The sequence below is a fragment of the Lepisma saccharinum genome, chromosome 1 (genome assembly GCF_977018435.1).
Source record: "Lepisma saccharinum chromosome 1, izLepSacc3.1, whole genome shotgun sequence".
Lineage (NCBI taxonomy): Eukaryota > Metazoa > Arthropoda > Insecta > Zygentoma > Lepismatidae > Lepisma > Lepisma saccharinum.
Window position 1 is genome coordinate 75,071,284 of NC_139229.1, and position 27,295 is coordinate 75,098,578.

The 27,295-nt window shown below is 36.0% G+C and overlaps 1 protein-coding gene and 1 long non-coding RNA gene across 3 annotated transcripts in view; one reads left to right on the forward strand and one right to left on the reverse strand.

Moving 5' to 3' along the window:
* Window positions 1-3,142: 3,142 nt before the first annotated feature.
* Window positions 3,143-27,295, reverse strand: part of LOC145996692 (uncharacterized) — a 186,440-nt gene continuing 162,287 nt past the window's right edge. Inside the window, exon 3 of the long non-coding RNA XR_014442816.1 lies at window positions 3,143-3,215. This is a non-coding gene — a long non-coding RNA (uncharacterized LOC145996692). The remainder of the gene's footprint in view (window positions 3,216-27,295) is intronic.
* Window positions 6,400-22,173, forward strand: LOC145996603 (very long chain fatty acid elongase AAEL008004-like). Of its 2 annotated transcripts, none has more exons than XM_083133183.1 (8): window positions 6,400-6,517; window positions 8,433-8,500; window positions 9,114-9,304; window positions 10,653-10,733; window positions 18,209-18,265; window positions 18,878-18,983; window positions 20,213-20,349; window positions 21,694-22,173. In XM_083133183.1, the coding sequence occupies exons 2-8, from the start codon at window positions 8,440-8,442 to the stop codon at window positions 21,871-21,873; spliced, it is 813 nt and encodes a 270-aa protein (XP_082989309.1). In that variant the 5' UTR covers window positions 6,400-6,517; window positions 8,433-8,439; the 3' UTR covers window positions 21,874-22,173. The 2 variants fall into 2 exon arrangements, with proteins under 2 accessions (XP_082989309.1, XP_082989299.1); XM_083133173.1 differs by lacking the exon at window positions 6,400-6,517 and adding an exon at window positions 8,173-8,252.

Here is a 27,295-nt window from a genome sequence, read left to right on the forward strand (position 1 = left end):
CGAACGGGCTACAGACGGGAAATTTAACTGTGACCACCCTGAATGTGTATTGCTCCCCTTCTTTCCTACAAACTAGTTGTGAGGGACAGGTACAGTGAAATGCACAAGTAGTGCTTAGAAATTGTCCGTGGCAGTGTATTTTACTGTTTATATATTTTAATATATTTCGAATTCAGGTGAGCCCTACCTCGGCAACGCCGTGACGTATGGATTCAAAACGGTGCCTGCATGTTGTGTTTGCAGCACAAAAAACACAAATCGAGCAACGAATGCCACACACACACATCATACCTCAAAGAAAGCCAATTCCCAGGAGTAAACTTTGTTAGAAGTAAATTTCCCTGTTTAAGCCTTAGAGCAACTTCACGAAGAGTTCTTTGTTGTCAGAAAATAAAATAAAGGAAAAATTTCGTCTCCATCTTCTTTCCCATAGCAAGGTTTGTATAATTAACTTCTACGAGCATAGTCTTGTACTTGTAATCTAATCTGTACTGAACATATCAAGGTACGACTCGCTACCACATTGTTATTTCCGAGATACAAGTGTCGCCTTTGGAAAACATTTTTTCTTCCAAGAGTATCAGGAACAAACCCTTCATGTTTGTAATGAGAGTGTCACACGACGTATAAGGCCCACTTTAGACGAAAGGATTTCCTTTAACATTTTTGCTACGTAAATGCTTCCAAAAATCTTATGGCAGATGGCACTTTACACGGAAGCATTTCATGTAAAATTTCGGTAAGCTTTTGCGATTACAATGTATAACATATACAACACGAAAGACACGTCGAGTTACACCATCTATGCTGAGTGCAGGTTGTTTACAATTGATACAACTAAAATATTCTTCCATACGTGCACAGTAAATGTTGTAAAGTATATATTTATGGAACACCATTGTTTTGTACCTAATATTATTTTATATGAAACGTTATTCCTCTCGGTTGAATAGTTACTGGCTTTTAAAAATGTGAAGCGACACATTGTTTACATCTCACGAGGCCGCCATCACATCTGCCCTCGTGCCCTCACACTACTAATTGGTTGTGCTACGAAAAATACTACGGAAATAGGACGGGTTCTATCCTTGAGAAATGCCATGAAATATGCCATGGCATCTGAAATGCCATAGATTTCTCACTTTACACGGTAGCATTTTGGTCATGGCACAAATGTTTAAAAAAATTCTAATGAAAATGCTTTTGTCTAAAGCGGGCTTAAAACAATACGTAGGCACCTTTTCAACCTTCAAGTCGCGGCGTTGCCTTCGTGTGGGAAGGGGGGACGTCCCTAACTGAAATTCCGTAAAAAAACTGTTTTAAAAAAACCTTTCGTTGTATTTTTCTATTTGATAATTAGAATTTATGATCACAGTCTTGTAGCTTAACGTGCACAGAACAAAACGAGGCATGACTCGTTGCTATATTGTTATTACTTTACAAGATACAATTTTTTAATATAATTTTTTGTCCCGTCGTTTAATTATACTAAGACAGCTAAAGTAATACGAAATTGAAGACGGGTCATTATTCCATGTCAAGTGAACCAAAGAAAAAACACCTGACCAAGTCTAATTTTATTCATACTTAATTGTCATGAAGTACTACCTTAAGGTAGGTAAACTGCAAAATTTCAGATTTCTATCTGTTGTACTTTTCTAGTTAGAGCCCTCTAAAGTATGAAAAGTAGCACAATCTGCCGCACACTTGCAATCACAAAACAAGTCATAAATCAAGCTAGAATTGACGTAGAAGATTGGTATAAGAACCAAATTGTTGCTTTTGCTATGAGCTTTAATTCGATATATCACATGACTACTTTTCAATTTTCTTTTGAAAATCGAATTTTTCAAAAACCACCTATTTTGAAAATTTTTAAAAAATACACATAGAACATACATATTTCAACATCAAGTCTTAGAAGTTTTGTTATGGGATCGCAATGGGATCATAGTTTTTGACATGTATAAACAAATACTATACACTAGGTAAGACCATATGACACGAGAATATTACAGTTAAATCTAAAGGTTCATTACACTCTCATTGTGGCATGCTTTCAGACTGCGGTTGGTCATAATATTTCATCCATAGTCATCCTAAATCAGAGGCATAACTTGGGGGAACAAGGGGGCACTTGTCTTCCCCCAATATTTTGAGACTTATAACAACGCTTTATAAAAACCTGGTAATTATTAAAACTTTTAAATATGTTATACAATAGTAATTTCAAATGGAATCGTATCCAAACATACAAATTTTTACATATTTTTAGATGGGCCAAGATATACATTATACATACATACATACATACATATATATATATATATATATATATATATATATATATATATATATATATATATATATATATATATTGTAAAGTTTTTATTTTTTCATTGTTTTAAAATATATTTTAAATATTAAATTTAGCGTTTTAAAAAAAAAAAATATTTAATTTTTTTAACAAATATTTGTTAAAAACTTGCCCTACCACAAAAAATGCTAGACCCCAAGTTACGCCCCTTTCCTACATACTCATTATTTCATAATTTGGCCAATTTGCTAAATAACATAGTCCCTTTACAAAGGGATGGAATTTGCATTGCAATATTCCAGTGTCATATGGTCTTAAACTATGATCCCATTGCGATCCCTTAACAGAACTTCTAAGACTTGATGTTGAAATATGTATGTTTCTATGTGTATTTTTTAAACATTTTCAAAATATATTTTTTTGAAAAATTCTATTTTCAAAAAAAAGTATAAATGACCTTGAAATGAAAAAAAATGAAAAGTAGTCATGTGATATATCTAATTAAAGCTCATAGCAAAAGCAACAATTTGGTTCTTATCCCAACCTTCTACGTCAATTCTAGCTTGATTTAGGAGTTCTTTGTGATTGCATATGTGCCGAAAATTGTTTTTTTTTTCATGTTTCAGAGGGTTCTAACTGGAGAACTACAACAGATACAAATCTGCAATTTTTCCTACCTTAGGTGGTACTTCATAACAACTAAGTATGAATAAAATCAGAGATGGTATCGTTCAAAATTGACCAAAATTTGGTTCACTTGATATGGAATGACCCTACGATCTTTGAGGTGTGCGACCAAATATACAAAAGAATAGACTCACTCACCTTCGGGTACGAGTAATTCCATTGAGGTAGTAGAACATCCATCCATTGGCCATTGTAGTTACGGACGTTAGATCTGAAGAAGAAGACAAAAATATAGACTGTGATGACTGCGTAGGAGCAAATTTTAAAATACATACGTATATTAAAACCTAAACTTATATTAGATGACCGGGAATGTATCATATATACGAGGAAAGAAATCATCTTACAATCAGAACAGTAAACACATTAAACAATACCAAATACAAAAAAAAACCTTTGACCTATACCTGCAGGAAAAAAACCTTAATAATTCAAATTTCCTATTTCCAGTAAAATGTATTTTTTATAATATTACATGTCTCTGCAAAATTAGCCAGCTGCCGGCTCGGTGGGCGTTCGTGGCAGGGGTCCCAGGTTTGCATCCCGGGTAGAACATTGATGTTTGATTTTGTCCTGAACGAGAAATTAGACAATCGTTTTTAAAACTATTAAAATAAATACTTAAATTTTTTGTATAAAAATAAATTTTTACCAAAAGAAAGCTTAAACATTAATTTTTTATTTGTGGAAAAGAGTATTGGACAAATGGTGACCGTTCATGTTTTCACATTCAATTATTAACGATTGGCGAGGATCCTCACTAACAGACTGGCGCACACGGTCAACGTTTCTGTTCGATCTTAATGACCTTGGACGTCCCGGCGGTTTAGTCATAGTGCTTCCAGCGTCTTCAAACTTTCTCACTCAATATTTAATTAAATTTGCGCTTGGGACGTCTCTCATTCCTGCCAGGTTATAATGATGCCGGTACAACGACACACAACAACATAAGAATCATTATTTTTATAAAACGCACGAACACAAAAAGCACGTTGCTGCCCCATAAAGCGCTCCCATGGCAACTAAATATTAACAATGTTGCCAAGCGTTTGCGATCTATCTCATTCCTCCGTAATGTACAAATTGTCCAAGAGGGCGGATTCAAAGACGAAAATATTTCCGAGACACCCCTTATGAAAGAAGAGGACGAGAGGCAAACTACCACTTAGAGGTATTCCTTTAATAATAATAATAATAATAATAATAATAATAGAGGCGCGTCAAGTGCCGACTTTCGATCTCCCCACCGAATTCCCAGGGTTCTTATCCTGGCCTAGGCATGAGTGTTATTAATGAGGGTCCGTTAATCAATTTCACCTTATCGTCACGACTAACCAAAAGTGGTACGAAAAGCGACGCTAAATAACAAAGATACAAATACGAACTCAGCGAGTTAGTTTTGAGCATTTATTTTGCCCTCAAAGAAGCAAGATGATTTATGGGTGCAAAAGCCTTGATGAAAGTCCAGGCGCAAGGCCGCGCGTAACGGCAGAGGACAGAAGAAAGCGAGCGGGCGGAGCTAAGCAGTACACACTACAAAAAACCCTGGTAGCTGCAGCCACTTCTCCCTTCCCACTCAATCCCGTTCCCTCCCACGCGTTCATTGGTAGATTCCTCTAGAGCATCGTTTCTGAACCAATGGGGCACGACCCACTTCTGGCTTCCGAGGGGGCTTCCGGGTTCGAAAATTTGTTTACCGTGTCTTCAAAACCATACATAGTATACATATTTACTTTTCTAGAATGAAATATGTGTAATTTGTTTGAGCAAACGTAAAAGAGCGCTTCTTAAAGTAGTCAATGTTAGCAAAAATATGATTATAAACTGGGTGCACAACCCTAGAAGTAATTCTGCCGGCGCCCATGCTCATCGGTCCCATGAAGTGTAATATCCTTCAATGTGGGTCCCAGACTGAAAAAGGTTGAGAACCACTGCTCCAGAGTCTCGCTCCAGAGATTCCAGGGACAGAGTATATGTACACTCCTGTTCACATAAAGTGGCACATTTGATAAGCTTGGCCAGTTTAAGCATGTGCCACTTTACCTGAACAGCAGTGTACATTTAATGTAGGTACTACCCATGCATGTCATCCCTCTAATGCTGAAATGGGACTCGAATTTACGTTACGTCTGTGTATATGACCGGTGGCCACTTACCATCCATCGTGAGGAAATTGTGGAGCTACGAGCGAGTAGCGTAACCCGGTCTTGAAACTCTCCCATAACGGCTGAGGGTTCGGCGTGCTGACCACACGTCACTTCATTAGCGGTTGAAGATCTCCACATCTCTAGATAGGATTGTGGGAGGGAGATAGGCCAAGGCCCTTCGAGGCCAGTCGAGCCATGGGTTATATATTTATTTTAAAGGACAGCAGAACCTAAACGAAAGTTAGGTTCTTCTTAAACAAAATAAATCCCTACACATACACTTGCGATTTGAATCCACGTATATTTATAAATATTGTATTGCATATGAAACACTGTTGGTTCGATTTTGGATGAACATCTGCAGTTCTAAGAAAATATCCTATCCTAATGTGTCAATATTCGTTCAGTTGGTACTACAAGACTTTTAAACGCCTCCACTTTGTCACTGACACATCCAATTGCTTAAGAAATAATATCCCCTCGTTGCTTGGAACTTTTCATCGGTTTGGAAAGGCTTTAGATTTTATTAAGAGTGTTATATTGTTTATTAAAGGAGACAAAAAATATCTCTGCACTACATTTCTTATTGAAAATATTAGGAAGGGAAAATCGTCATACGCCTATGTTCCTGAAACATTGGAAAGAGTCACGTCTTACACCCTGAAAAATGAAATATATGTCGTCTGTAATTGGAGAATCATGTCTGTGTTCAAAGGCAAAAAATTAATTTAAAAAATTCATCCTCTCCATCATTACGGCCTAGATATCTTTCTGAAAGTTCAAAAGGAGTTATTCACGTGAGTTTATACGTACAACTTCCCCATGGGGAAACAGTTACGCGTAATAATAATCCCTTCATACGTGTTTCTTTAGCTGAAGCGCCGAACGATTTCCACACGTCGCGGAAACGATAAAAAAAAATACAGCAGTCCCTAAGGTAAGCGATATCGATATCACTGATATTTTGTCGTGTGATTAAAAAACGCTATTGCTTCCTACAAATTAGATGCAACTTTCTACAATTAATTTCCGTGTAAGAACCATAACGAATTTTGGTAACGGTATCCACGTATTTAGAGAAGCGCTAGTTCAAGACCTAGTACAATAATATATGTTAATTATTGTTTCACAGATCCACGCATACAATACACAGACTTTCGAAACGGAATATTTATTTCGTGAAGATAGACACAAAAACCGGAAATCAGTGTTGCAAGTAGTGCATCAATTATGCAGATGACACAAGAACAAACTCTTGGTCATGCTAGCCACATATGACACGGATACTTGTGGGGGAAGGACAGGAGCAAAAATAGTCTTACTGCTATATCGTCCGGGAGGAAGAGGCGGCTTGAAGCCATTCAAGGTGAGATTTTAGGTATTCAATCAAATTGCAAAGTTTAGTTTAAATAATGAACTAAGAACGCTATAAGGTGCACTAATTCGTCACAAAATGAGCAAGTAATTTTGCTTTGGTATTGAATATTTTAAACACTGCAGAAGTTGCGTGGAATTTTATGCTAGTAATTTTCTTTAGGTCTTGTACGTATGTCGTTCTACTTTCAGAACATGTTGTGACGTTTTGAAGGATACAAATATTGAAAAAGAACTAATATCATCATAATGTTATATCTTTAAGTGTAGATGGCAGAATTGTAAGTAATTGAAACCATTAACATTTTGAGTTTATCTAGATGCTGAACATGAAAATTGCACAATATTCAAATTCAGTAAAATTGAAAGATACTGCAAAGTTAATACATTGTTTATGTGTGCATTAGGTGGAATTAAAACAAGAGGTCACTCGCACACTTATTAATACAATAATTCAAAGTGAAATTAAAACAAGAAAAAAGTCACATACTCATTAATGTGAGAATCCAATCATATTTCTAAGGGTTTCAATAGCAAACATTACAGACGTGTTGGATTATAACTGTTTAGAATCATTACACATGGCCAATATAAAATCATGCTCGTAATATTTCCTTTGGTTGATTCAGTGTGAATTAAATGAAAGCAACAAAATATCAAAGTTATAGATGTAACTTTCAATTTAGAATACTTTTTTTTAACGAGGAATACGAAATAACTTTTAGATTGTATATAAATCCAGTTTGAACCAAGTCATTTTATTTAGATGTTCTATATAAAATCACCTATCAAATATTGTCGCAAAAAGTAATATTTATTTTTAAAAAACTGACGTGAATTGGCAGTAGTTTAGAAAGCTTAATTTGTTCAGAAAACGTGCAAACACAGTCATAAATTTCGGTGTTGCATACATGTTGGCAAAGCTTACTTTAAGCCCACTTTGTGCTCAGGCAAGTTAATCGAAACAGGACATAAAGTAGGATCCGAGCCACTCTGAAAAGTACGTCCACCGGGAATCGAACCTAGGACCTCTCGTTAAAAAGTCGGCAGATTTAGACACTAGCAGCACTAGTCTATCCGGGATACATTCATGTTAATCGCGATTCCGATATTTATGTGGGATCAAGATTACAGATCCTATGAATCGAAGCAAAAACCACCTTACATTACAAGTCAGTAGCGTATGTCAGGATAGTGGGAAAAACAGACAAGTAGAAAAGCGCTTTAAAGTCGAATGCAATTATACAGACAATGGAATATCGAAACTTTCATAATTCAGAGACGTCGTTTTCCCATGAAGTGGCAAGCTGATAGGTGCGGGTCGAGTAGCAATGGTTGAATGGTACTCTCGTGTTTACGCAGTGAGAAAAAACAGTTTTCAATGGCTCCCCATTTGATTCTTATTGCTATTCAGACGCGAAATTAACAGTGCTAGCAAAATCTACTTTAAAACAGAACAGACTACCTGCTTCGAATCTTCATGTGAAGCTTCGTTGATGGAATCTATAAAGTTTAATAGCGTCAAACAATGGCTGCGATAAAATTTTACGTCGCATCGTTAATGTAAATTAGGCTACGTAATGTAGATAAGAAAAGTTCGTACCACATATCTCCATATTGAAAAAAAAATAATTATAGTGGAACAGAGACAGCATACACGAGAATGGGTTGACCTATCAATTTACGGTCGAATCACGATGTGTGTAGTAGTATTAGAAATTAGTAAGGTAGGTTATGAACACTAACTCTAAACTGAATTAATAAGGCAAAAAAATATATCCTTGGCAAATTAAATATAATTGTATAATCGTTATACATGTATCAAGACGATACGTAATTTTTATCACCATTGACTTAACAAAACTTATGAAAAATATTATTAATCATTATAACAATGTATTTTCCAGAATCACAATGGCGGTATTGCTAAGCCCGTTGGTGGACTTTTACAATTTCATTACATATGACCTTGCAGGTATGTTTACATGTGGAGAATAGATTTATATAGTTACTTGTTACACACTATGTTATGCATAGCTTTCTAACATACCTTTTTCCTTTTTCTTTGAGTGATTGTAGTTCTCATATATAAATATCTCAAACTCGTATATTATGAATTTGTATAATCTCAAGTAGAGACGATTAACTGGAAGAAAAGGCTTGTGCCTTAACTTTGCCATCCAAAACGAGAAATAAATAAATAAATAATCTTATATTAATATATAACTTATATTTCCTCATTTATATATCCTTGTTACTATTATACGATAAGCAGTGTAGCTCAATAAAAACTAGTTATAAAATTCTCTCTTGGCGAATCTTGCATAATTTCTTCAAATATTAATTTTGGTTTCACTATCTGTGTTGGGAGAAATACTTCATGTACACAAAATTTAATACAAAACCTCACTAAACATGTCAAATATTTATCAGATAGATTGAGAAATGCTTTACAGTGCTCTTCAAATATAAAACTACACAACTATTTAAAATATTTTACCTTAATGCATGTATATGTAAATATTATATATTAAATAATTTAATTGAATCTATAGAATAAAATGTACATTATTATTTTAAAATTTCAGATCCGAGAACAAACGACTGGTTCATGGTAAAATGTCCAATCCGTGTGTTCGGTCTCATATTTCTTTACGTATATCTTTGTGCGTCCCTCGGACCAAGGTTGATGGCCAACAGGAAACGCTTCGAGATTGATTTCCTAGTCAAATTATACAATGTCTCGCAAATAGTGCTAAACTTTTTACTATGTTCTGAAGTAAGTATTCTGCTGCATTTTAAATTACTTCCGACTGAAAATAATTTGGTTGTGTGTCGTTACTGAGAATAAAAGTTTCTAAATATGAATATAGTTATTGCATTTGTAGAAGATATAAACTAACCTGATTGACAACTTATTCTGGCAGTAAAATAAGCATTGCCAGATTCACTGGCCTGTGAAAATGAAAGTATCAATCCGCGCGTTTGCGCAGTGGGCGCAGTTGCGGTTGGATCTTTATTGAAAGCACACAAATCACCGTCCGATAACAGGTGTTGTATGATCGCATTTACACATTTATCACAGTTGCTTTTATTGCAAATACGAACTCACCTACCCAAAAGGTCTATTTGGATTGAACTTTTTAAAGATTTATTCACGAGGAACTACCGAAATCCTCTTCAAACCGTATGTTACTTAAAGGAACGACTTGTTTGGGCATCTGTTGACTCGCGCATTGGACTACTACAGACTCGCTCTTGACTTCGAAGTGTTCACCAACATTATTTGAACGTTGTATAGAGATCCTATGGTTTTTTTTTTTAACATTGAACTGTTTTTTTTTTTTTAATACGCAGCTTCATATACAATAAAATGTTGGTGTCTGTTTAGGCTAACACATACGTCTATGACACGCCCTCACTTACCACGTTTCTAAAGTCTGTATACAATGCTATGCAATTAGCTGAACATAGAACTATATTTTCTGACGGAAGGGGTTGTTGTCTGTCTTTCAAAGATGCGGGTAGCATTTTGTAAGATGTGTTTCACTGTAGTTACAAAGTATGTCCATTGTAACCCATAAATTCTTCACACTAACAAAAAAACTGTAAAGTATCAAGAGGCACTTTAATTCGCGATTACTAGAAAAAAATTACGATGCGAATTGTGAAGAAAATTCAAAGTTGACGGTTGATATTTGTGCTTGTACCTTGCTACAAGGTTAGGGGGACAATCAGTTTTGTCATTAATTTACGATCTAAATATCAAAGGTGTGTATAAATATGTACTACAGGAAAATTTAAAATTGTCATTAATGACGTTAGGCCTAATTAATGTAGAGCCTACCTAAAGCAAGAAAGGAGAGAATGTTAGACAAAGCTCTATGATATGGCTTTACTATTAATATTCCGTAGTAAGCTCTGTCATCCTAACTTCAATTATCGGTTTTATGTAGCATTTGCATGAAACTGAGGTCTTTAAATTCTTAATTTAATTTCTATGAGTGATGATTTGAAGATAGAAAAGAGAGAGAGAGAGAGAGAGAGAGACTTGGCACACATTTGTTCATTGAAGTGGCTTAATTTTACTGCAGAACAATGTTGTAATATCTGTTTTGGTATTCTAGGCAATACAGTTGGCGTACCTCCAAAGGATCGACATAAGATGTCAGAAAGTCGACAGGAGTAATTCGCCTATAGCTATCCGTGTAAGTATTTTCACACTAAACTGTTCTCTCTGATCGTGTGAAAACCTTACCTTACCATATGGCGCTGCAGCTCCTCGTGGGCTTTGGTCTCCTCAACTATGTGCCCACCATCTTTTCACCTTCAAGTGACGCAGATCTTCCAGGACGTCGTCTACCCATTTCTTCATTGGTCTTCCTCTTCTTCTTGTTAAGTAGATTTTCTCTTGCATCACTTTCCTATTTTCTGTACATGACCCAGCCATCGTATTAGTTGAGATTTAATAAATCTCACCATATCCTCTTTCTCTATTATGGTTATAATTTCTTCAAGTCCTTCTTCTCCAGAAATTACTTTCGATGATCGGTCCATAAATTGTGCGTATCACCCTTCTCTCAAACCTGAGCAATGCTTCCTCTCCTGTTCTATTCATTGCCCATGTCTCAGCACCATGTGTTATTATTGGTCTGATTAATGTTTTGTATATGGCGATTTTAAGTTTCCCATTTATTAATTTGCTCTTTAGTATGTTTGAATAATAAGCTCTATTTGTATCCTTTCCTTTACCATGCTGCCTTTTTTGTTATGCTCATTTATAGTCAAACTTGGATACTGACTCTTTCAAATTCCTTCCCATTCATTTTTTATCTTTTTCTCTCTCTATTTATCTGGTTTTGTGTAATAATCATGTATTTTGTTTTATTGAGATTCGTTTCTAATCCTCATTTGTTTTCAGCTTCTTCCAGCCTTCAAATAATTTCCCGTTCTTCCTCTTATTGGAATATCATTTCCATACGCGAATATTTGAGTGCTCTTTGTGAAAATTGATCCTCTCTTATATACTTTTTGTACTCCTACATGTAGGGCCAAGATGAAAAGTGTAGTTGATAATCGATCTCCTTGTTTGACTCCTCTATAGTAGGGGAATTCTCTGCTTGTTTCGTTCCCTATTTAACTTTTGCGCTGGTCTGCTTGATTGTAATTTCTATTAAGTTTATCAATTTATTAGTGATTTCTAATTCTTGCATGGCTTTAGTGTTTCGTTCTGTTGATACTGTCAGATGCTATTCGGTGTTCAATAAATAAAATCAGAAGGTCTATTGCATGCTCATAATTGTTTTTCAATTATCTGTTATATTACAAATAATTGATATGTTGTGCCCCTTCCTGGTCTAAATCCACAATGATATTCTCCCATTATGTTTTCAGTGTATGACCGGGTGAATACCTAGCAGTAAATTGCATGACACTGCAAGTGAAAGTGGTGGAGTTGTCAGCGTGACGAAATACGAAACTAGGGATTCCATCAGTACAATCATCCATTTTTTATCAGTTCATCATTCATCCTTATCGTCCTGACTAAGCCAAGAGGTAGAAGAAGCGACGCAAAATAGAAACTAAATTAAAATAAATATGTAAACATTACATATATCCAGACTACAAGAATATTTTGAAAATATACAAGCGCGTACGTATTACCTCCCGCACATTGCAACATGACGTGAAGGCATATGGGAGAATGTGGGGCTATGACCCTACACATACACAATCTCGGCAATTTTTGTGGAGGTCATATGATCAGTACTTCGTTCTGGTCACCTTAACCCTTAAAGCACCCATATATTAGAGATTGGGTATACTCCAGAGACTTTCTGCACAAGGAAAATCTTGGTGGGATACATATATATACACGCGTATATAATTTAAAAATATTAAACCACTGACCGTTCCACCGAGCAATCAACAAGTGACGCTGTGGTTAATTTCACACCATGGTTTGGTAAACTCGGCACTAAGATACACTTGTTACACCCAGTCTAAATTGGGTTTTATCATTTACTTGTATCTGCTGCAACTAAAACAAAAAACGTACCTGTGACGTCTTGATTTCACGGCCAACTCAACATAATTTATGGATTCTGTAAAACGAATCTTACTCTTTCCTAAATGGAAATGTTGTTCAACTTCTACATTAAACATCCCTCTTATTCAAATAAACAGCGAATATAAAAGTTTTAAACGTACGTCATCTTATATCAGAGTTCAGTAATCGAAGAAAATTCACCTACTGCAATGAAATATTACAATTCGAATTATAACCAGATGTGACTTATTCTTCCGAAGTATTAATGTATACAGTACACTACTACAACTGAAAAAAAATGTTAAAAGATTAATTATCTTTAGATTTGGGCAGAATATTGTTATCAGTAGGGCTAGGATTTTGATGCAAATGCATCTTTCTTTTGGTAAGGCAGAAACGTTGCATAAGTAGATAGGAATGTGTCTTACACATAAGTGAATAAATTGGGATGCCTTTGTTAGGGCATTTTTTTGCATTTCTTAACCCTTTTTGGAGTAAAGGTTATTTTTTAAACTTTATAAACAGTTTATGTCATTTTTCGGCTTTTTAAAATTCATATTATGCATTTTTCTACATTTTGGTGAAAAAAGGGCATTTTACATGCAAATGCAATCCTTTGAAGGAGAGAGGTTCCCGACTCTTGTCTCATTGTTTTCAGAGCAGTTCTGAACGACTGTGTGCAGTATTGTTGATAGAAATTCTGTGCAGTATTGTTGATAGAAGCTGTTGTGTAACAATTCAGCTCAAACAATGTGATTTCCCCCTCTATCAATAAATACATTGTCGCCGAATGGATTATTATTCAAGAACAAGGGGTACAAAGTTTTGTGCTCTGTATCAGACATTTTGTCAGGGAAACAATTTGCACTCCATGGAATTGAAAGTGACTTAACAGCAATTGATATTGTTCATTTCAAGTAAAGTTCATTGGAAATCGAGATAAGTTTTTCCATGTACAAGGCTCTCTTGTCCGACAACCGACATCATTCATTTTTTTAAAATTTACATATGATTTTCATTGTGTACTGCAACTTAGTACTTAAAGTGTAAAAGATGACAAAAAGTGAACTTTCTTACTTCTGCTACCATACGCCAAGGAATATAGAGATTAGGTAAAGCCATCCGAAGATTGCCGATCTTGCACGAACGCGTGACGTCACCGGAGAAGCAGTGAGCTCGGCTGAAGCAGACGGCCCCTAGCATTTATATTGGAGATTCAGAGAGCGAAAGTATATTATTACTTTTAGGAGGGGGAAAATATTAATTGTCATCCTCCAAGATGGTATTGAGGCATCCTTTTAATGATTAGTAACATAATTGAAAACCCGCTACTTTTAAAAGGGGACAAAGTACATGTGAAAAAATGTATTCTGAAAATCCATATTCCTGAAACTTTCTGACCGATGTGCTACAAAGAAAGTTGCGTGTTCTCCTTTAGAATTTCATCATTTTACAAATTGTAATATAATTTTTACAAAAACGTTGCATGCTAAAGAAGAATTAAAGAGTTTTAAAAAAAATAATTGATTAATAGACTTAGTTTATTTTACTTCGCTTATCTGTCACATATGACTAATCGCAAAGATGAGGATGCGTGATGATATGATGAAATTGAAGAAAGGAAAGTAGACCCATGCCCGGGCGGGGATTAGAACCTGGGGCCCTTGGCATCGTAAAGCGTTGTGCTAACCACTTCGCCAAGGAGGTCAGCATTACAAGGAAATAAACAGAAAATGGCATATATGTTTTAATATGCGAGAAACATTTGCGAGGAGGTTATTGAAGTAACAAATAATTATACAAGACGTTGTGATGAAAATTATTAATATATCTGAAATGTTGAGAGTTGACCTTGCAGTCTCTAAATGTACTTTTGGGGTTACGCAAAACCTTTACTCAAAATTGCTAGTGTAAATTTATAAGCTATTAAAATTTAAAACATTCCTGTTCGAAAAAAGAAACTGTCAAGTCAAATTAATATTTCTTAGAAATACATATATTTTTCTTTCACGAAGCCGAAAGAGTATTTGGAGGGGACGGTGGCTTGGAAAGACTATAGCCCCGGATCTCGATCTGCAAAGGGGCTTCCAGTGGGAAAACATTGCTATGAAGTAGTCCAGAAGAAAGGACAAAATGATTTTTTTAAAAAAATGGCTCAAGAATACAAAGATATAAGTGGACATCTTGCAAGCTTAGTCTAAAACTTACAACTGATATCGTACGTGTGTGTGTGGGGGGGGGGAGTGGCTACGTGAGGTAACACAGTGGAATATGATTCACAATACTAAAATTAAAATAAATATGTGGGAACAATAGAAATCAAAATATGTTGTAGCTAGTGACGGCGCAATAGTAAAGTTGGAGGGGTAAATCATATTTTCCCGGGGCAATCATGTTTATTATTCCGTTACATACGACACAAAAATGCACATTTTGGCTAAAAGAGCATTCATTCATTTATTTATTTTTGTCGTTTTACTGGGGGCAGATAAGAGAGAGAGAGAGAGAAATTGTCGAACGAGAATAGGGGGGCGTTCCTGCCTCCCCCCTGTAGTGTATCACAATTGTATGTTTAAGGTCAGTGGTGGCAATTGGGTTCCAAAATGGGGGGGGGGGGGCGGGGTGGACAAGAATGGGGACCAACTATCTCCTAAATCGTCGCCACTGTTTAAGGCTGTCATTTTAATCAGAACGTGAAATCGGGACATTTTCTACCACTCAACTCCTCTGTTTCCACGCATTAACATTGTGTGCCGGAACCATCTCAGTGTGTGTGATTGTCCATTTCTTCTCATCAGGCATCAAAACATCTATGTACCAGAAGTATTTTTACGAAGGTGTTACACATGCACGGAATGCACAATCCACTCGACAACTCGAGATGTGTCTTGTCCTCCCATGTTTGCAGCTCTTATAAAAGCTGAAACCCACCAAATTGTTCATATTCAGGCCTAAGCACTCGCAAGTGTTCAAAATTGTCTGTTGAGTGTGTGTCGAACCCAGTAGCCTTAAACAAATGTATTTTTTATGCCACGAAATTCTCGGACTGCATACACAAAATTTGGTCTTGGAACAACCAAATCATCACTCAAAACTTTAATTTTTAGTTGATCTGTGCAGCTTATTTCTTTTTTAACAAATCGCTCCAATGCCCAGCCCGATACTGCCGAAATATTCACTTTAGAGAGAGAGACCTTCGATCTCTTCGTCTTTCGACCCGAACTACTCGTAGCACTACTCGAAGTTCCGCTGTCGTCAATGTCTTTAGCTTTGGGACCGAACTGGAACTAGTAGTAGATTTCGTTACTTTACGGTATTTAGTCCATTTCATTTTCGAATCACTAGAACTTATAAAGCAACCAATGGACACTGACTGATCACTAATCGACTGTATGAATTGTCATACTTACCTCAGAAGTCTCCATCTATTCTGTTGTACAGATCAACCGGGAAATTGAAACCGCGTATTAATATCCTCATTATATTCTAGAACGTTCTGCAGATAAAACGATTCGTAAATATTGCCAGTAGTTCGACTCCTTCTCTTTTTCAAGAACGTTCCCTCTCGCGCTTTATAGAGATTAAAAAATTACAATGAATCCGAATCGCCCTACCTGTGGCGTTACATTTGTTGTGCAGCTTGCAAATGCTGACAAGTCTGTACATAGAGTTCAAGTTCGCTACGACAACACCGAAAGCGTAAGAAAAGTTTACGTGCAATATTATCAACAGCAGGGTTATAGAACATTCTCCGTCTAGCCTCGATAATTATTTATCTCCTAAAATTATCGTCACATTATTCAAGAAGACAACAACCTAATTTTATCTAGTGTAAACTGAAAAAAATCATGTTGGGGGGAGGGTGGCACGAGTTACGATCCCCACCTTGGATACGCGCTATAAACAATAACAGGGTTATAGAACATTCTCCGTCTTGCCTCGATAATTATTTATCTCCTTAAATTATCGTCACATTATTGAAGAAGACAAAAACCTAATTTTATCTCTTGTAAACTGAAAAATTTGGGGGAGGGGGCTCGAGACACCTGATGCCCACCTTGGATACGCACTATTAACAATAACAGGGTTATAGAACATTCTCCGTCTCGCGTCGATAATTATATATCTCAAATTATTATCACGTTATTCAAGAAGCCAAAAACCTACGTAATTCTATCTAGTGTAAACAAAACAATTTCCTATAGGAGGGGGAGAGCTCGAACCCCTGATCCCCACCTTAGATACGTGCCATTAACAATAATAGGGTTATTGAACATTCTCCGTCTTGTCTCAATAATTATTCCTCTCCTTAAATTATCGTCTCATTATTCAAGAAGTCAAAAACCTAATTTTATCAGTGTAAACTGAAAAATTTCCTTGGGGATCGGGGGGAGGGGCTCGAGCCACCTGATCCCTACCTTAGATACGCGCTATTAATAATTACAGGTTTATAGAACATTCTCCGTCTTGCCTAGATAATTATCTCTCAAATTATCACCATATTATTCAAGAAGCCAAAAACTAATTTTATCTAGCGTAAACTGAAAATTTTCTAAAGGGGGGTTTGAACCCCCTGATTCCCACCTTGGATACGAGCTGTTACCAATAACATGGTTATGGAATATTCTCCGTCTTGCCTCGATAATTATTTCTCTCCTTAAATTAACGTCACATTATTTTATTTGACACCACAAGAAACAAAAAATCTCATTTTATCTAGTGTAAGCCGAAAACTTTTGGGGGGCTCGAGCCCCCTAAGGCCCCCCTTGGATACTTGCCTGGGAAGCAGTCACGTTTATTACACCCTTACATTTATCTACAATATTAAAAAGTTCTGCTTTTAGATCTCGCACAATGCCTTTTTCAAAAAAATGGGCAATATCGCATTTTTATATCAGTCAAGCTGTGATATTTTAGATTTATTCCGTTAGTTTTCTGATAATAGTTTTCACAGCTTCCCATAGCATTTAGGCATGATTTCAGTTGACAAGAACAAAATAATCTTAATTCAAAACATAGAGCAAAAATAAATCCAACGCGCTTAAGTTAAAACTCCCTTACATTCGAAGCCTGGAGAGAACAAAACAGGGGTTCCTTCGTAACACGATTTCTTGAAAACTATTTTACACATTTGAATCAACTTTGTGATAAATTGATTAGAAAGGATGAATCTTAACAGTAAAAGTTGTAACTTTTCCCCTGCTACTATATTTTAGAAGATATTCGTTGTCAAATTTCTCAATATTTGCATAAGGAACCAGCCTTTTCCGTGCCGAGTGTTTCGATGATGACGTCATGCATCCACGGACAACTGCGCATACGATCTGCGCCGCCGAACGAGCACCCCCTGACCATACGCAATGAACATGTGATACATACTGTAATGTTAATTTGTAATTTGAATTTCTCTTGGTAGTTTATAAATTTGTTCTACAAATCTTTCAGAATTTTTAGGTCATTTTTCTAAGTTTATAGGGCATTTTCTTGCATTTATTAGGTCATAAATGCATTTTTTAAAGGTCATTTTTTGGCAATTTTGAGGTCATCAAAATCCTAGCCCTAGTTATCAGCAATTACATCCCTTATTTTGTAATTAATTATTTTCATACAAAACATTATTTTTTTTTGTTTCAGGAAGCAACAGCATGTTGGTACTATTTTATGTTGAAATGGATAGAACTTCTGGACACTGTAAGTTATGAATTTCTAACAATGCTGAAGAATGCACCTCATAAAACAGAAATTAAATTAGAAAATATGTTCATGTCATACTATTCTTGCAATTCCATAGTTTCAAAGATCATATCACCTATGCGAAGGGCCAATTAATGTGATTAGCATATCTAATTGAAAATTATTGTTATACCTTTCTGTAGATGAGCTACCAATAATTAAATTGCAATTATACTTATGAAGCATTCGAACAAAACTAATGAATTATATTTTCAAACATGGTTTACTGTTAGTTAACATTTGAAATCACAACTATGTGAGATTTCAATACATTGCAGCATGGGGGAAGGTTCCATTAAATTAACACTGGGCATATCTGATGAATAGTATGTGGATGCATACTTCAATTGCTGTCAAAAGTAATTGAATTGCTGTGTTGTTATGCTCGTAATGTTCCTCCACGTAAATATATGTTAATCCATCTGACTAAGGAAAATTATATCTCTCCACATTCATAAAATCAGGCAATAAACTCAATTACATGCAACGTTTCTTTTAATCAAAGGAAATTTCAACTGCCCTCACCCGTCAATGCAAGTAGAATCATATGATAAGAGATTTATATTTCAGGCGTTCTTTGTGATGAGGAAAAAGCAGAACCAAGTGACAGTTTTGCATCTCTATCACCACGGCGGAATGGTGGGTCTAGCATGGGGAATAGTTAAATATTTTCCAGGTAAGTGCATACAGATTAATAGATATTATTCTAACTAGGACAAGGAATTTGATGATTTTGCATTCTTTTTTTAAAAAAAAAGTTAAAAAATTGCTCGAATATATAGAAATGCGTCTCATGGAATAATTAGTTAAATAAAGGCAACTTGTTTGGGCATTATGGGTCATTTTCGAGGGAAAGGTAATTTTTCGAAATTTTTAGGTCCTTTTGAGTATTTCAATAGTTTTCGGTACGCAATGCCTATTTTTGTTGAGATTTTATTTAGCATTGAATATTTCTGCTTGTTAATCCTTGTTCATACATACCAAACTACGTTTCCAGGAAACAAAGCCAACCTGTAGCTAGTACTAGCTCCTACCCCTCTTTTCAAGTTTGGTCAGGTGAAAATTATCTTATTGACTGTGAATCCTTGTCAATTGCTTATATTTGCTAGTTTCGCAATAATCAGTGTTTTTCTTAACGGGAGGGGGGTCCAAGGGGCATTACTTCCTTCCAGAACAAGTTGCAGTAAATTTAAACATTTTTCACTCTCATCCATTAAACTGCTCTTTAAAATTAACTCATTACCTGTTTAAGAACTAATAATATAATAATAGTAGTAGAGAAAAGCTGTTTTTCAAAATATTGGAGATTTTTCAAAACTCTGGACCCTTATTTTACTATTTTTAGCTCATAAATACATTTTTAATTTAGCTCTTTTTAGCAATTTTTAGTTGTACTCGAATATCTGGTTACATATAAGCTTGTGGGGCATATTTGCGAATTCATTTGGGGTTGCAGTGCAAACTTCAAAATTATATCACAGTATTACACAGAATATTCATAATATGAGGGTAGTGTTGTACAGTCACGGACATTTCTGGGTTGTAGCAATCTCATTGAAAGTGTATGGAATTATTACAACCCAGAAGTGTTCGTGACTGTACAGAATAAGAACTGTTTAATCAATAATGATCTCTGTAGATACTGATACGCGGTATGCAAAAAAGAAGGATTTAGACGTCCTATTCAAAAATAGTCGAAATGCTGCTTAGATTTAACAAACTTCTATTTTTTGTTTTAAATTAATTAAAATTTCATTGTTAAATCAAGCATTATATCTTACGTGGAATTAAGTTTCATGTTTACATGATTTCGAATACTGATCTTACCAAACTGTAATAGGATTTCCAAAATCCCCACAGTTGTCCTTTAGTTTCAATAATGTTGCAATAATTCCCTTGTTTCAGGTGGACAGGCATGGCTATGCGGACTGCTCAATACGGCTATTCATGTAATCATGTACTCGTATTACCTGGCAACTATGATCTCACCTGAATTCAAAAGCAAGACTATGCTGAAAAAATCACTCACTCAAATGCAACTGGTTAGTATATGAACTATTTATCAAATGCACCTCTACTCCTTGTGATTTAGTTAAATAAGTTTGCAGTTAATTTCCAATTATGTTCACAGCAACTTCCTAATACAGATCATCTTATATAGTGTCCACTGTGCTGAAAAATAAAGCTTAGTTTTGGCTTTCCCTATTGTATATTTTAAGGTAAGAAATAAGAATCTACTCTTTGTAACATTTTGCAATATTGTTATTGCAATGATTTTGTTGCATTGTTCATTAGGCTATATTTCCGGTTTATTAGTGAATTCAGAATGGAATCGAATTCCATATAAATTATTCTCTTTGCGTCATATTTATAATGCTTTTAAGAACAGAAATTAATTTTTTAAATTATTTATCGTCGGGTATTTATATTTAAAGTTGCACTAAATAGAAAAACGTAAGATTATAGAGAATGATAAACGATTGAATTAGGTTATTTTGCATCGTAATTTTGCTACAAATCGCGAAGATGAGGGCGAGTGATGAGGTGAAGAAATTGGTGAAGGGACACCCGCAAAGAACACCCTTGCCCAGGCCGGGACCCCTGGTGTCGTAGCACACTGTGATAACCACTCCTCCACGAAGGTCGGCTGAGGAATGATAAAAGTAAACTGTTAACTAACTGTAAAGACTAAACTTTTCGTCGTATGTTGTAGAATACAAGCTGGATACTGTTAAGAAAATTCAAAGAATGTGCATGTATACAATTTTGACACTGGCCTCCAGAATTCGCTATTTTAAATAATGAACCAAATAACCCTTAAATTAAACACTTACATTCTTCACTTTTCCATTTTTCTTCGAGCTGTAGTTTTAAGTAACCAAAGTGTGTGTTATATATTAATAAGTCGTAACTTTAAGTGCCTTTCTATGTACTTATCTCAAGAATTTCCATCACATTTTAAAGGAACCCGTGTGTAATGTTATTTTAAGTGTTTGAGACATTCTTATGGAATATCAAAACGAGCTTTTCGGCTCCTTTTCATCCATGTTGGGAGAAAATTATGTTTTAATCACTATTTTTATATTTTTGAGAAGCAAAAGTCTTTTACACATTCTTTGAGTGTCCCTTTACCATTTGTAATGTGTTGGGTACGTATTATGCAGGTTCCTTTACAACCTCGCATTTTTCAACTTTTCTCAAAGGGTTTGATACACCTTTTGTAAATCTAGGTAAGGATTTTAGATATGGGTTTCTGTCCCCGTGTAGTGTGCAGGGTGCAAAATAGCTGATGCACCCATTATTTGTAATTATTTAATTCATCCATTTCTTACACATATACTCTTCACTGAAAAAATGTCATTACTATTCACTTTCTCATATTACAGTCGCAGTTCTTCATAGTCTTGATTCACACAGGATTGCTACTTTTCTACGATTGCGGATATCCAAAAGTTGGTGCACTCTTCGTCATCAATGTCGGGTTGCTTCTTATCATATTGTTCGTCAACTTCTACATTAGGAATTACAACAAAGGAAAAGTTATCAAAGTTAAGAAGATTAGCTAGAGCACCAAAAGAAGAAAAAAACTGTGTTGCTTTTATTTATAAATATTTAAACTACCTTGAAGTGTTGCGAGACATTTTGGTAAAATTCCAGAGAACTGTTATTTCTTCGTAAGAAATATTTGACGCATATAAATATCTGGAAAAGTAAAACTCGTGTTGATGTAATATAGCTGTATACAATGTTACAAATAAAGTTTTAAAATATGTTATTTATCGTTGTAAAATAGACATTTGCTTGATGAATATTATTTTGTAATACGTAGAACAAATCGCACATGAAATTTGTTATAAAATAAATGAATGCACTAATTGTGATGAATATTATTAATGAAGAGCTCGGATGTAAAACATGGTAAGTGACATTTTCGTTATTTTTGAGTTACAAAGTAAAAAGTGTCATCCTTCAATTTTCTAGTGAAATTGCCATGTCATACAATTTGCATTGGACTCAGTGAAGCTTTCTGAAATAAGTAAACACAACACGAAAACAATTTATCTACAGTATAACTTCTAATAACCTTTTTCTAATGAACTCAGAAGTAACCAAAATGTTACTTATCATGTTTCACACACGACCCCTTCAATTGTAATTGCAATGTAATACCTCGTCAATGGTTATATAGACTCCACACTTTTTCAAGAGACAAAAGTTATTCTAACGGCTGTAATTTGTTTAACAAAGGATCTAGTGCAATTTTTTGTTGTGACATTTCATAAAAAGGGCCGGTTGACTCACACTACGCGTGCATTTTATTTGAAAACATGTACGGATATTGGTCCAAGCTTTCGAACCTTCACCATGAATCGTACATAGGATTTATTTGTTCTTTGGCAGCGTGCTTGGGATAATCACGACAATTCCTGGGCAATAACAGGCTCAGAATTGTAAAGAAATTGTAGAATTTAGAATCACGCATACAGAGGAAGGGATAAGGAGAGAGAGAGGGGGAGGGGGTGAAAAGGAAAGAAAATTAGATGGGTTAAAATGATAGAAGCTGAGTGATAAAGATAAGTTTGACTTGTTGCTTTAAGTGCACTTTATGCACACTAAGGTTAATCGGGACTGGACATACTGTTTAAAGTGGGATCCGAACCACTGTGCCACGTGCCTCCAACGGGTATCGAACCCAGGATGCCTTTAGAGATGCAAATAAAAACGAGATTAGAAGAGAGAATGGGATAAAACAAGGAGAGAGAAAGGGGGCGGGGGAGGAATAGGAAGACAAAGAGATAGAAATGACTGGGAAGATATGTGCATGGGATACAGTGGTAGAAGGTGAGAAAGATGATAACAAAATACAGAAAGAAAGTATGAGATAAGAGATTAAGACCAAGGGCGATAACAGAGAGAGAGTGAGAGAGAAATAGAAAGACGATGAGAACGAAAGATGGGATAACATGATAGAAAGTGAGAAAAAATACAAATATATATGTGATAAGAGAAAGAAATGATTGAAAAAAGAACGAAGGGGGATGAGAGAAGGATAGGAAGTGATGAAAAGAGAGGGGGAAAAGAATGACAGAGAATTAAATTAAATGATTTCAAGATAGATGAGATAAAGTGATAGAAAAAGAGAAATGCAAAATATATAGGAATATGAAAGAAAAACATAAAGGAAGCGACTTAAAAAACAAGATAGGAAGAGAGGAACAAGGCAAGCAAGGAAGTACGAATAAATCTCGGCATCCATGACCATGAAAGCAGAAACCACCTGCAAGCCAATCCAATTGAAATCCTCTATCAACACCACAGGACTTACCTTCTACTTAGTTACTGTGTTGACATTTGTAAATTTGGATCGATATATGCCCTAGGCCCAATAAAGACAACCTTGGAAAAGGGCAGCGTATATATAACTATATGGTAAAGAGTGACCTTATCATCTGACGAGTGTTCCTTAGTATAATAAAATATAATACAACAACTTTTTGAAAAGTGGGAGGTTTATTCTTGGAAAGTATTAGGAATGTGGAGTAAATGAAGTTATTTGTATTGAGAATTTAATACATGATTGATCATCAAACATTCGTTTTCTGCGTTCAAATTACCGGTATTGCAAAAGCTCTTGAGAAAAAGTTCATTAGACCGGAACTGGGATCTCTTGTTCGCTCAACTTTCTCAATCTACATTGTATGCAGCTGTCAGATCAATTTTATTGAGTAAGAAGAATGTGTGAGAGATCTCCTTGAACACGCATTCCGCAACCAAGAACCAAATGTCGTGAGTTAACTGCGCATTTCGACCTTTTCAGATTATTCTGTATTCTTGAAATGTTCGTCACAGATAAGGCGGTTGCGCAAAATGCAAGGTAATCAGGGGAACCCGGGTTCTTTTTTCGGTAGAATCACACTATATAATTGTTCGGATCTCATTTCGAACAGAAGATGCAGTCCCAGCTAGTCTATCTGCAATGCAACCAATTCCTAAAAATATATGGCAACTATATAGAAAAACACAGTGCGTATAAAAAAATTTGACATACTTACAGATGTAAATATCTCAGTACCTACATAGTGAAGGTAAAGGAAACTACACAGGTCAGGTGTAATCCTCAACTCAATATGATTTATGCATAAAAATTTGAATAATAAATTCAGAGGTATATGGATGTCACCATGCGCGTGCACTCCGGTACAGCAGTGGTAGCACACAGCATAACTGTTACAAATTAATTCTTTAACTTTTGGTTTCTCATTATTTCTGACGGGTTGCCTCTACAGAATATCAACCTGCAAGCCTCCAAGGTTCGTCCTTTTCCGATATGGGGCCATCAACACCCTCTCGCGGAAGGTTGACAAAACATCTGCGTAGTATCACCCAGGTTTACAGCGCCTTGAATAACGTAGTGTGCAGGCACGTATCCAGAGGGGGGGGGGGGGCTTTGGGGGCTCGAGCCCCCCCCGAAAGTTTTAGGTTTACACTAGATAAAATGAGGTTTTTGGTTTCTTGTGGTGTGAAATAAAATAATGTGACAATAATTTAAGGAGAGAAATAATTATCGAGGCCAGACGGAGAATGTTCCGTAACCCTGTTATTGATAATAAGTGAAGATAATGAATTTATAAATCTGAGAGAAATAATTATCGAGACAAGACGGAGAGTGTTCTATAACCCTATTATTGTCAATAGCACGTATCCAAGGTGGGAATCAGGAGGCTCAAGCCTTCTTCAGGAAATGTTTCTGTTTACACTAGATAAAATTAGGATTTTGACTTCTTGAATAATGTGATGATAATTTGGGAGAAATAATTATCGAGACAAGACGGAGAATGTTCTATAACCTTGTTATAGTTAATAGCACGTATCCAAGGTGGGGTTGAGGTGGCTCGAGACCCCCCCACCAGGAATTTTTTTTATTTTTCACTAGATAAAATTAGGTTTTTGGCTTTTTGAATAATGTGACGATGATTTAAGGAGATACACAATTATCGAGGCAAGACGGAGAATGTTCTATAACCCTGTTGTTGATAATATTGCACGTATACGTTTCTTGCGCTTTCGGTGTTGTCGCAGCGCACTTAAACACTATGTTATATTTCAGAGGTAAGTGTGACAATTCATACAGTCGATTAGTGATCAGTCAGCGTCCTCTGGTTGCTTTATAAGATATAGTGATTCGAAAATGAAGACATCGACGACAGTAGAATTTCCGGGGCCTCAATGTAGTGCTAGTTCGGGTCGAGGGCCGAAGAAATCAAGGCCTGCCTGCCCCCCCCTCTCTCTCTCTCTCTCTCTCTCTCTCTTCTCTCTCTCTCTCTCTCTCTCTCTCTCTCTCTCTCTCTCTCTCTCTCTCTCTCTGAAGTGAATATTTCAGCAGTACCGGATATTGGAGTGGTTTATTAAGTGATGATTTAGTTTTGCCAGAACTAAATTTCATATATGCAGTCAGAGAATTTCATGGTATACAAAAATACTTTTGTTTAAGCCTACTGGGTTCAAAATACATTCAAACACTTAACTACCATAAAGAGACAGCCGAAAATTTTAAGAATGTCGAGAAGAGAAAGCAAGAAGATGTTCCATATGTAGACATTTTAGGCGGAAATTGCAGGCTCTACCAGGACCCAAATCAAGGCTCTACCAACTGAGCCACCTAGCCATCCTTATCTTCAACCGATTTTTCGTTAAAATGTATACATATTAGTACATGTCCTGCATATATCAAATCGTAAGGTGTTGTCTGTATAGTGAACAAGCACAGAAAATATAGGAGAGAAGAAAACTGATGAGAATTCCCACCGGTTGAGGAGAATTTTTTCTTCTGTGGTCAACAAGAGCTACTACTTCGAGGTGACAATGACAGTGGCCTAATAAGGGAGATTTCACACCATGTCGCCTGAGGATTTCACAAGTCGAAATTAGGTTTGTGCGGCCTTTTGTGTCGCTACGGTGTGAAACGTTGCTGTTGATTGGCCCATTCCAATCGACATGTATCGCGTGTCCCTTCGGTCTGAAACCTTCCTAAGTCTTGAAAATCCAAGTCACATGGATGGAAAATTAGGTCCTTGTTAAGGTTAGGTGTGAAGGCAAGCAGACGACAGCACCCTAAAGGATCATATCCAAACCTGCAGGAAGAACGCATTTTACTTCAATCTCCAATACGGAATGATAATAACTTCTGGTGAGTTGATATTAAAAAATGTGTCCGGGATAAAGAGTGGCGTGCCCAGGATTTTCGGAAGGGAGAGGGGTTACGCATACTATTTTTGGTGGTCAGTCCTGATTTTGCCATTTTTTTTCCTGTCTTTGACGTTCCTCATTTTTTTCTTTTTTTTTATAAGGAATACTGGGTCAAATGGGGTTATGATCTCACCAACCCTCCCTTGTGCACGTCACTGGAGATAGATGAATAAGCATTTGATCATACTGGGAGACGAAACATTAGATTTGTTGGGAACGGAAGGGTTTTCATTGTGCATTAATTGTTTCGTGATCCAGCTATATTCGAGAAGGCTTCCTTTGTTTCGTGTCGATATATGACAAGACTCCGGAAGCTATGACAGGCATTTTTGAACACTTGTGAGTGCTAAGGTCTGAATCTGAACAATTTGGTGAGTTTCGGCTTTTATAAGAGCTGCAAACATGGGAGGACAAGACACGTTAGTGGTGTTCAGGCTCGAATCAGAGATACATATTCGAGAGCTGTCTGCGTCCAGTTCGCAGCCCACAATTTGAATCTCGCGTTGTCGAGTGGATTGTCCATCCCGTGCATGTGTAACAGCTTCGTAAAAACACTCAAAGACACCATAGATGATTTTATGCTGAGATGGTTCCGGCACACAATGTTAATGCATGGAAACAGAGGAGTCTAGTGGTAAAAAAATGTTCCGATTTCACGTTCTGATTAAAATGACAACCTTACAGTGGCGACGATTTAAGGGATAGTTGCTCCCCATTTTTTTTGCCTCAACATTATGGCCT